General features: G+C 63.5%; 1 protein-coding gene across 1 annotated transcript; it reads right to left on the minus strand.

The window, feature by feature from the left end:
* Nucleotides 1-35: 35 nt before the first annotated feature.
* On the minus strand, nt 36-2068 carry IL17B (interleukin 17B). Its single transcript, XM_075056779.1, has 3 exons — nt 2048-2068; nt 799-1085; nt 36-571 (listed from the first exon to the last, which is right to left on the minus strand). The coding sequence occupies exons 1-3, from the start codon at nt 2066-2068 to the stop codon at nt 316-318; spliced, it is 564 nt and encodes a 187-aa protein (XP_074912880.1). The 3' UTR covers nt 36-315.
* Nucleotides 2069-11476: the final 9408 nt, after the last annotated feature.

An 11476-nucleotide genomic window follows, 5' to 3' on the forward strand; every position in this document is an offset into this window, starting at 1 on the left:
GCTGAGCTCCTCCCTGGAGGTGAGGGGGCTCGGGGCAGTGTCTTGCTGCAAGGCCGGCCGTGGGACCGCGTAGCTGGGTGACTTGCAGGGGCTGCCCCCGCACTGGGTGTCCCCAGAGTGGCTGCTTGGGCTGAGGCTGATGGAGTCTGCAGGGGAATTTTGGGGAACTCTTGGAGCTGGAATCGCCTTGCACAGGGGCATTTCTCACCCTGATGCTCAGCTGGTGACCCTCTCTGAGAGGGCTGGACAAGCTCAGGAAGCAAGAGCAAGCTGGTTAGATGCCCACGGGTAGCTGCAGCGGTTAGTTTTGCAGCCTCAGAAGATGCAGGTGCAGCCCACAGCGATGGTCTCCATGACCATCTGGTACTTCTTGTGACACTTCTTCCCGGAAGGCTTGTGCCCCACCTCGTCCAGCACCTGGCAGAGCAGCCGGCGGACGGGCAGGCGGCTGTAGATGGGAATGCTGGCCATGGTGCGGTCCTCCTGCATCGTGAAGGGGTTGATACAGCCAGTGCAGAGGCATCGGGCCTCAGGGATGTCTGCCGGGATCCGTGTTGCATCGTGGTTTATGCTGGAGGAGAGGGAAAGCAAGAGGATGCTGGAGAGACCGTGAGATGGGGGGCAGTGGGCGGCTGAGGACAGGCAGGGCAATGCCTCCGCAGGGTGAAATGGGATGCTGCCTCGCACCGCGCTCCCCGGCAGCAACCGCAGCCCCATGATGCTGGAGCTGTGGCCACCGCGGCGCTTGCTGGCACAGAGCCACCGTGCGTGTCCCCGAGGTCCCTGCCCCAAGCTCACCTGTAGGCCCAGGGGGACAGGCTCCTCCGGTTGGACCTCCAGAGCCTCAAGTTGACCTGGCACTTGGTGTCGCCCGGCTCAGAGCTGTTCCTCAGCTGGCGCACCATGTCCTGGATGCTGCGCTCGTAGTCTGCCATGGTGGTATAGGGGTCGTCCAGAGCCCAGGCGAGGGCGGGGGCAGCCGTGGGGGGCCGCGTCAGACCCCTTCTCCTGCCCTTCGCTGCCTTGCTTTGGTCCTTCGCTTCGGGGACCAGGACCATGGCAAAAGTGAAGATGCAGAGGAGAAGCTGAGGAAGAAGGAGGATGGTGCATGGCTGCCTGGGCTGCAGGGCCGGCACAGAAGGGGAGCTCTCCTACCTCCCATGGGTCACTGGCTGATGGCAGGACCACATTGACTTTGGGGTGGCATGTGCAACCCCCAAAGGGCAACGCTGGCCTGTGGGCGAGACCCGTGGAAGCACGCGAGGGCAGTGTGCAGGGCTGGTGGGCACACGGTTGCGGTGAGCCCCTAGCCCAGGCCCCAGCGGATGCGTGTGGCCGCAAAGTCCCTTGCCCTGGTTGCAGCTGGCAATCTGCATTGCCCAAAGTGCCCCTGCCTGAGCCGTGCCCGGTCCCTTCCCTGTCCGCCCCGAGGCAGCTGTGTGCTGGGAGGGATGGGTACACCCTCGGCTCAGGCTGTACCTGGGCAGCCTCTGGTTTAAAAGGAGCTTTAGAGATGAGACAGTCAAGAATGGCATCTTTATCCAAACTCTCCTCTCCCTCCCTCTGTGCTCCGAGGACGGTGAGAGAGAAAAGAAAGATGCTTTTTCCTTTCCTTCTCCCCCCGGCCTCGCAGGGCCAAGCTCCGGTGTGCTGACACCCGGCACGCTGCCCAGCGGCAAACAAAGTTGCTTTCTGTAGTGCTGCTCCCTGCTATTCGTGTCCCCGTAGCCAGCCGCAGGCAGCCCCGCACCCTGCCCGCCGTCCTGCAGCCCTTCCCATGGGCGCGCGGTGCCCCGCGGCAGGGACCGCTCAGCGGGGCTGTTTTCCCCCTCTGATGCCGGACTGTCCGGTCGGACTGTCACGGCTTTGCTCTCCGAGGCTGTTGCATCCTCACCGTGCCAGGCGTGGGAGCGACGGGCCTGGCAGGCCACAGCGTGCATCTCCAAAGCAAACGAACCTAGGTAGCCACCCGTAAACAAGCGTGCAAATAATTATATTAAAGAAGGAAAACGAGGAGCAAGCCGTTAGCTGCCATGCAGTCACCTACCAGGTTTGGAGCCCGCTCCATCGCCGCGGAGGGGCTGCCGGCTGCCGTCCTGCAGTGTGGCTGGCACCAGCGAGCCGGGGAGCTAAAAAGGGAAAGCCTCAGCCCCCGGCTCCGCTCTGCCGGAGGTGTGTCCGGTCCCTGAGGTGCCAGGGAGCCTCGGCGCCGGCAGGGCGAGGGGCCAGCGTGGTCTGGGACTCGGCCACCAGCCGCCTCTCCCCGGGTGCTGGCTCCACCTGCGGCTGTGGCTGTGGACGGTGGCGGGTCCCCTCTGGACCAGGCAGCCCGGAGGGGCTTGCTGGGCAAAACCTTGCCCCGGGGAGGGGGTTTGGGCTCTGGTGGTGCCACCAGCGCGGTCACAGCCCTGCTGGGGCCAGGAGGGACGTGGCTGCTGGGCTGGAGGAGCAGGGGCTTGCGGGAAGACCGGGGGTGGGATGTGTCCTGCGCTGGCAGCAAGGTGTGCAGGTAACCTGGGGCTGTCCTGCTGTCATCCGTGTGCCACCGCCAGCTCTGCTGTCCCTAGGAGCCACCAGACCCTTCTGCCCAGCGGTGAGGCTGTGGCAGCCATCGCTTCTTGGACCCCTGGTCTGTCTGTCTGTCCCCAAGCCCTTCCCCTCCTGCTGTCCTCAAACCCGTCCCCAACCCCTGGCAGTGGGGACAGCCCAGCTCTGCTCACAGCTGGCCTTGGGGCTGGGTCCCAGAGCTGCAGGGTGGTGGGTGTTAGTGGTGGGGTGCTGCCCCGGCTTCCCGGGGCCAAGCGTTGGGATGCAAGCTGCTGCGGTGGGGGAAACTGAGGCACGGGAGGTGCCAGGTGCCCCGTCCCAGGGAGGGGGAAAAGGGGCCTCTTTCGGGAGGGGGCTGGCCCGGGGCGTGGGCTGGGGGCTGCAGCAGCCCGGCATTGCAGCCCCCCCTGCCCTGGGCTGTCCCCGTCCCTGCGGCCAGGCAGCCGCTGTGCCACACGATGGTGCTGTCTTCCACCCAACCGCACCGCCAGCCCTCCGTCCTCGCCCTCTGCAGCCCTCCTCCCCTCCATCCCTCCCTCCATCCCTCCCTCCATCCCTCCTCCCCTCCATCCCTCCCTCCATCCCTCCTCCCCTCCATCCCTCCCTCCATCCTTCCTCCCCTCCATCCCTCCCTCCATCCCTCCCTCCATCCCTCCTCCCCTCCATCCCTCCCTCCATCCCTCCCTCCATCCCTCCCTCCATCCATCCTCCCCTCCATCCCTCCTCCCCTGCCAGCCCCCCCCCCGGCCGCGGAAGACGGGGGGGTCCCCGCTGCTGCCCCCCACGGTCACGGACGGCAGGGTCTGCCCCGCTCCTTTGGAAGGGCCCTTTACATCATTAGAGCTGCTGTGCCCGGAGGCCGAGCGGCGCTGGGGGGCTGCTCCACCTCTCTTTGGTGTTTTCTGCCTCCCCTTTCATCCCTCCCCAGCACCACCACCTTTTGGGGCAGCACTAGATGTTGAGTTTCCCTCTGCCTCCCCACTTGCTGTACATCCCCAAGGGGTTTGAAGGCCCTTGTGATTTGTAGGGCGGTGGGAAATTTCCACCTCCTTTTCCCAGTCCATGAACTGGGCCTCTAGAAAACTCCGCAAATAGGGTAAAACGCACTGCACCCCCAATTCACACCAGCCCTCTCCTCCTCCCAGCCCCACCATCCCTGGGATGCAGCAGGGAATGCAGCCCGGCTACTCCCACCCCCAGGGGAGCCCCAGCCCACTTTAACATCTCCAAGAACAGCCCCAGAACAGCGTTTCAGGGGCTTTGCCATCCCCTCGGGTGAGGTCTGATGCTGTGCATTGAGCACAGCATGGCCCTTTTGTCACCTCGGGGACCTGGCAGAGGGGACCTGGCCGTAGCAGGGGTCCTGCAGCCACCTTGCCTTCGCTGCACCGGGTGGTACGGCAGCGCCCGGCCCTCCACCACCAGCCTTTTCTGGGGCGCCAAGCCAGCCCCTGCCTGCACCCCAGCAATTTCACCCCCTATTCCACGATCCCCCAAGAAGGGCCAGTGAGCAGCCCTGGGCCCAGGGAGCCCGGAGGGTGCCGGCTGCCTGCGTGTGCCGCAGCCGCCTGCGTTGTGTCAGCGCTCGGCAATGCTGTTTACACATGAGAGAGGCTCAGAGGCATCTGCGCCGGCAGCCAATTACCCAGTTTTGATCTTTTTTGGTGAAAAGGAAACCAGGGCTTTTCAGACATGGCCAAATTTGATAAGCTGGGGGAGGCGGGGGCGGGCATGGGCGGCTTTTCCCCACCAGCCTCGTGCAAGGGAAGGGGCCGGGGTGCATGGGCGGCTGGGTTATGACCAGCCCCTGCCTCCCGGCTGGGACAGGGCAGCCGGTGGGATCCATGTGCCCGTGTCAGCCGTGGTGTCGCCCCTGTGGCAGCGGGGTTTGCTGGGGTCAGTCCCGTGCAGGGAGGCAAGAGAGCAGGTGGCCAGGAATCCCCCGCATGGCTCACCTTGGATAGGGGTACCTGGGGGGGGAGAGGAGAATGTGCTTTTGGGTTTTGTATGTGCTCATCCCTGCTATCTCCCCACCACATTGCCCCACTGCCACAGGAAACTTGGGTGGAAAGAGCCTGGAGAGTGGGAACAGGCCCCCAAACAGGGCAGGAGGTGCTGTGAAGATAGGCTCTACCTGCCCCGAGTAAACAGAGGCACATATTTCCCAGGGTCACCGTCACAGAACCTGCTGCCATGCCCCAAGCCAAGCCCGAGCTCCTGAGGTAGAGGGATGCAGGGTAGCTGTGCTGTGCCATTCCTTGCTCGGCAGGAGGGATGCACTGGCCAGGGAGCCTGTGGCAGAGCACACAACAGGGGCTGCAGGTAAGGGAATGGGGGGAATCAGGCCACAGTTCCCACCCTGGCAGAAAATAGCTTTTTGCTTTTTTTCACAAGAAGGAATGGCCCTGCCAGGGCGGGAGCCGCTGGCGTGCGGTCTATGGTCACCTCCACCTGTGGCGGGCAGTGGGCAGCATCACTGCTGGTGCCACACTACAGGGCATAGCCGCTTCTCCGGGCACCAGGCTGCTCCCGAGCCCGGATCCTCCTTGCTGGGATCAGGCCCCAGCACACCTGAGCACACGCACACCCACGGACCCGGCGGCCAGGGCCGGTGGGAGCTGCCGGCACAACCACGGCACCTCCCATCTCTGCGTGAGCAACATTTTCCACTCATCAAACGTAAGCACGCTCCAGTGAGCTGGCCTCGCCAGAGCCAGCCCCGTGCCATGGCAGGGAGGAGGGCTGGGGCCGGGGACCTCCCGTGTCCCCCCACCGCTCCCCGGCAGGTAGCACCCGGCCGAGCCGGCAGCGCGGTGCTCACATCCATATTTGCACAAAGGCCCGCTCAGCGCGTGAGTGGCTCCACGGATGCCTGGGCCAAAAAGGCTTATTTTAAGCTTGCTGGAAAAAGAACATTGTTTGGTGGGAATTAAAACTCCTCGTTCTCAAAAAAGGGAAAAACAAAAAGTGCTTAATTCTGCCGGCTCCTGCCGTTGCATAAACAAAGAGCCACAGCCTGGCTGGCGAGGGTGGCCAGGAATTCGTTGCTGGCATCGAATGGGGTGGGTGCCCTCCCCCGGGCAGACCCATCTCCTCCCATGCCCCTGTGTTGCCGGCACTCTCTCCGGAATCCCCTCCCTGGTAAGAAGGGTTTTCCCGTGGGAGGGAAGAGGCATCCCCCCATGTGGGTGCTGCGGCTGCAGAGCCACCCTGAGGTGCCGTGGGCAGGAGGGGTGGCTGTGAGAGGGGCTGGACGAGCTGTCGGCAGCCTGGGGTCTTGCCGCACCTGGGTTCTGCATTCAAGGACAGTATTATTCATATAACCCTAATCCAGCTGTCTCGGCGGCCCTTCTGCCTTCTTGGATGGGGAGCTGGGTGATGCTCTGGGCTGTCTGTAAATCACGCGCTTTGGATCACACGTGTGAGATAATAGCCGGGCTTTGGCATGGGGAGGCAGAGCTGTGCAGGGTTGTCTTTTGGGGCTGGGGGCCGTGGGGCCAGCAGCACCCCAGCCTGCCCAGCCCTAGGCAGGAGGCTCACGGGGGGGCCAGAGGCGTCGGGAGAGCAGCTGCCGGCAGCGCCAGGACGGCGGGGCGGGAGGGAAGGTGCACGTCCAGCACATCCTGCTGCGGCCCCGCCGGCGCATCCATCAGCCGCCCAGCGTTTACAGCACGTTGCTGGTTACACGATCCAGATGCACAGGTTCCTCCTGCCCCGCTCCTCTCCTGCTTTTTGTTTTCTTTTGCTTTCTGCTCCTGGAGACGAAGCACCTGATGGAAAAAGGCTGCTCTCCCGCTCCCTGTGCTGGAAACACCCGCTTCCTTCCGCCCCTGCCCGGCACGGCGCCCGGTGCAGTGCAGACAGCTGCCCCGGCGGCTCCCTTCTCCTGCTGCCCCACATCTGGCTCACCCTACGGCAGCGGGGGGGGACCGGTGTGAGGGCACAGCAGGGACAGACCCTGATCCCAGCGGGACCCCTCTGGGTGCTCTGCGTGGGGCAGCCCCAGCTCCCCATAGGATGGAGCAGGGCAGAGCTGTGGTCTTCTCCAGGCAGGGAGGCTGCAGGAACCGCCGAGGCACTACCCAGGCACAGATCCCGTCAGCCTACCAAACCTGATGGGCACCCGGCCCTGTGCCCTGCTCCCCCCATGTCCCCCACACTTACCCTCCTGCCTTCCCCAGCCCTTTGGGCTCCTGGCCTCAGCCTGTACTGGCTGTGCCCCACTGCCCACCAGCACACAGCATGGGTGGGAAATGTTGGGTTTCCAAATAACTCAGTTTTGCTTCCCCCTGCAGCCTAAGGCAGCCAACGTGGTGGTCAGACACCAACCCCTGAGCACTTTGGAGGGGTGGCTGCATTTCGTGCTGGATTGCAAAGGTGAGACACAGTCCCGCCGGGACACCCTCTGCATCCCAGCTCCTGGCCACGGGAAGGGCTGGCCCTCCAGCCCCGTGTAGGAGCAGCCTGGAGCCATCCCTGCTGCCCTCCCTGCAAGGCCACGGGGCTGGAGGGAGCTCCCAGAGATGTGCTTCCAGGGCAGTGATGCCCTCTGGGTCTGCAAGGAGAAAGCCTCTTATTTTTAGGGCTTTGGTGGCTTTTGCTTGTGGGCAGGCATCCAAGTTCCCAGTTTCTCAGGGCAAGGCAGAAGGCGGAGGTAAATGGAAAGCTCAGCGGTGACACTGACGTCTGCCCTGGCAGGTCATGCTCAAGTCAAACCTCTCCTCCCTGCAGCCCTGGGCACGCAGCCACCCAGTCGTCACCGGGGGGGAACTGGTGGTTTGAAGTCAGGGCAGAAAGTCTCCTGCCCTGGTCCCCATCCCCTGTTCCTACATGCTGTTGTTTCAGCAGTCCGTGGAGAAAAGGGATTTACAAAGCAGCACAGGCCAGTCCTGAAGGTCACCTTCAGAGCTGCTCCAGCCCAGCTTGCCCATTAATCACGCCGTCCTGCCCCTGCAACGGAAACGGTGCATGCATGAGGGCGAGGGAGGCAAGGACTGCCTGCTCTCGGGTGTAATAATATACGGGCTCAGAAATGCCCGCCTGCCCCCCCAGCAGCCCCCTCTGATGTCAGGCAGCAGATGAAAAGGCTGTCTATTCGGTGTGTTTGGATGTTAGCAGGGCTCATGGGAGAGAGGTTTCTCTTATTGCTCCCTGGGCTCTCGGGAAGGTGGGAGCAGCCCCGCGGAGCCTGCCCGGGGGCTCTCTCTCCATCGCTGCCTTGTGGCATCACCCCCTGCATGGCAGCCAGCGGTCCCCTCACCACCTGCCTGGGACGGGAGTGGGGCTGTCCCGGCTGTCCGGGACCACTCGGGCCCTCATGCCCAGCCAAGGGGGCTGGAGGTTGATGGGGGTTGGGGGAAAAAAAAAATAAATCACTTTTGTGGAGATACTGAAACTGAATCTGCCATGAGGAGGGATCGCTGGGCAGCATCTTAGAGAAGGAGTAACAAAAACAAACCCGCGCCAAGGAATCCTGCTTTGCCCCAAATGTTTTTCTTATGGAGTTGTAATAAGACAAGAGTTGTAAAGATAGTAACCTCCTAAACATTACCTTATTAAGGCTTCTCAGAAACCACAGGGCATGACCCCTCTGGGTCATGGAACAAGAGAGCAGCATCCAGAGAACAAACAGAGGCTAACGTTACATTTTTCACTTCATTTAGGAAACCTGGTTTCTAATTATAGGGTTTGTTTAATGGCAGCAGTTAGCTGTGCTTCACTCAAAGGGGCTGTGTGGCCATGCAGAGGGGAGAGGGGACAGAGGGCGGCGGGGACCAGGAGTTGCCGGCTCCGTGCTGGCTCCCAGTGAGGCTGCTGGGCTCCCAGGGCACGGGATGGGGGTGAGCTCGGTACCCTTGGGCATGGGGTACCCGACGCAGCAAGGGGTATGGGGGTTGGATGCACCATGGGAGGGCTCTGTGCCCAGGGAGGAGCCCCAGCGTGTCCTGGGGACATGCCACGCGTGCTGTCCTAGCTCCGTGCCGCGCACCAAGGCTTATCTGCAGCGGAGGGAGGGGGATGCCCCTGCTGTGCGGTGGCATGCAGCAGGGCTGTGCTCTGCACAGTTCCTTTCACACGTCCAGCCCAGCCCGGGCTCAGCCCCGCACCCCAGTGACTGCAGGCAGACCCGCTGGGAGCGGGCTGCTCCTGGGCCGTGGCAAAATAGAAGCTTGTCCTGCCACGGGGCCACTGGATCTCTGTGTGTGCAGGGATTGAAACGAGCAGGGTTGGAGGTTTTTTTTTTCCAATCTGCTGCCAGCAGCTCCAGGGAAGTCCTTCATATTCCTGGCCAGGTACCTCGATGATGGCTCTGGCTCCTTGGAGGACACCCGCTGCCTCTCTCCCTCCTCCCCAGTTTGGGCATGCTGCGGGCAGGTTCAGGCACTGCCACTCCAGTCCCTGCTCTCCTGGCAGATGCTGAGCATCCCCCGGGGCTGTGCTGGCATTTGCTTTCCCGTGTCTTGTCCTCACCCCCGCCGGGTAGTGCTGGCCTGCCAGCCCTGCGGTCCCCACTGCAGAGAAGGGAGCAGGGCTGAGCACATGGTGGTTCCCACGTTTCCCTGTTTTGTGATGGCCTGGCCGCGGTGTTCTTTGCTGCAGGGTGCCTGGAGCGGAGGGAGATGTGAGTGTGTGCACGTGAGTGTCTGTGTGTGTGTAGTGGTGCGAAAAGCACAGTTTGGTTCCCTGCTTCTCCTTTACTGCAGCTGGCAGCGCAGCAACCTCCCGGACGACCTGCCCCCTCCCTCAGCTGAACCCTGTTGCGGGTACAGCTCCTCTGCACTGGTTTTGCTCCCCACTGTCCCCCCGCTCGCACCTCAGGGCACCGTCCCCAGACCCAGCTGGCTGGCAGGGTGCTCCGCAGCAGCCTGGCCAGCCGCTGCCTCTCCTCCTCACCTCTTTAACTCCCAAAGCGACTTGCCCACGCTCCCTCTTACCAGCTGCGGGTGTTTCTCCAGCAGCGGAACAAAACCAGGCCAGCCAGTTCAGAGCTGGCTTTGCCAGTTTGCTTGCTTTCACCTCCCCCAGGTGAGCTGGGTGACTCTGAGCACCCATCTCCCTTGCCAGGTGAAGGCAGCAGGGCTTCATTTCCAGCCCTGACCCGCCAGAGATGCCTGCAGCCATCCAGAGCTGTGCTGGGGCGGTGGCCACCCAGTTTGCAGGGGTGCAAGGCTAGTGGGGGGAGGGGGCTGGTGGCCAGCCATGGCCTCAGTGTGGGAGGGATGTCTGGGGGGGGGGCACGGACGGACACACAGAGGTGCTGCAGGGATGTTTGGCTCCTGTAGCAGGGGCTTCAGTGCTGAGGTGGTGCATTAAGTCTGGGGCAGCCGGAGGGATGCCAAGCACTCCACACCATCCCTGTACAAAGCCTGGCACGAAGGCAGAGGGGCCCTGGTCCTGGCTTTGGGGCTGTCCCCAGCTCCCAGGCTTGGGGGTCCGGGGACGGTAGGGCATCTCTCCTTTCCTGGCCCCTCCGGGATATGTTGCTGGTGGAAGTCCTGCCCCACCAGACTCTTACTCTATGTTCGTCCCCCCTGAGACTAGGGCAGTGCATGAGCGTCCCCAGGCACCAGGAGCGCTCAGCAGCCACTGCTGCCACTGTGCCTGTGCATGGCTCAGGATCGAGCTCCTTCCCACGAGCCAGGGGATCTCTCAGGGCATGAGACCCCAGAGACCAGCTCTTTGCTCCCCCAGGGAGTGACACCACCTTGGAAAACCCAGCGGAGAAGCTGTTGGTGCCTCCCCCTTGCTCCCTGGCTCTCCCTCAGTTATTGCTCCCCGCAGAGGACCCCGCAGCGGCCGCTTCCTCCTCCTCCTCCTTCGGAGCCGTGCTCCGCTGCTGGCTTTGCTGCCTGGGGGGATCCCAGCACAGCCCTGCAAACAGCTGTATCACCCGGAGAGTCTCGGGGCAGGGCAGCAGTGTCCGGAGCAGAGGTGACCCCCTTCCCTGCCATGCTGGGGGCTTGGAGGCCAGTGCAGGAGAAGGCAGGCGCTTCGGTGCCAGGTGTTTCCCTCCAGAGCTGCCAACTGGCCGCTCGTTAACAGGGCCCCGGTGTCGGCTCGAGGCCGTACATGGACTCACAGTCCAGGAGGGGCCAGGGCCGACGCAGCCCCGTGGTGAAGGAGCTCCCACACCAGCTCCCTGTGCCGCTAGAACCTGGGGGAAGGTGCCACGTGCATCCAGCCCTGCGGCCCTGGCCCTGCCACCACCATCCCATGGGGGTCCCAGCCCCACCGGCACCCAGGGGTCTCACCCTGCGCACACAGGCAGCCCGGCGAGAGCCCCGTGGCCGCCGAAATGCCTTTTTTCCCAGGCCAGATGGAGCTTTTCAAAGTAATGGGAATCACGAGCCACCTCCAGCCGGGCCAGGGAGCATCTCCGCTTCCTTCCCCCGGCCGGTGGGACGGACGCCAGCGCCGCCCCGGCTCCCCAGCCCCACGGCCAGCCTGCCTCGCCGGACCCCCACCCCACCGGCGGTGGGATGCGCGTCCCCCCCCGCGCACGGTCTCGGGGCCGGGAGGAAGTCAGTTATTGCAAACAACTTTCTCCGGGTGGGATGGCCTGGGTTCCCAGGCGCGTCGCTGGCAGCCGGCACAGCCCTGGCCGCTCTCCTCCCCCCTGCTCCCCCCAGCCCTCCTTCCCTCGCTCCCCCTCTCCGACTTAATGACTTCCACATGGGCCTCTGGCATCCCGAGCCAAGCCTCCCAGCATTGTCTGAAATCTCCAAATTTAGAAGAAATATGAAAATTGTCAAGCGGCCCTTCCTTAGGGGGTAAAAGCAACACTCGGCTGCGCGGCGGCGGGTCGCGGCGGCGGGGCCACGTGACGGCACCCCAGCCAATGGATCCCCTCGGCGCCCCTGACAGCGGTGCCCGTCGGCAGCCTGGCCTCCTCCTGCAGCTCATATAAGGTAAAAAGAAAAAGGTTTTC

Source organism: Buteo buteo, chromosome 24 (genome assembly GCF_964188355.1).
Source record: "Buteo buteo chromosome 24, bButBut1.hap1.1, whole genome shotgun sequence".
NCBI lineage: Eukaryota > Metazoa > Chordata > Aves > Accipitriformes > Accipitridae > Buteo > Buteo buteo.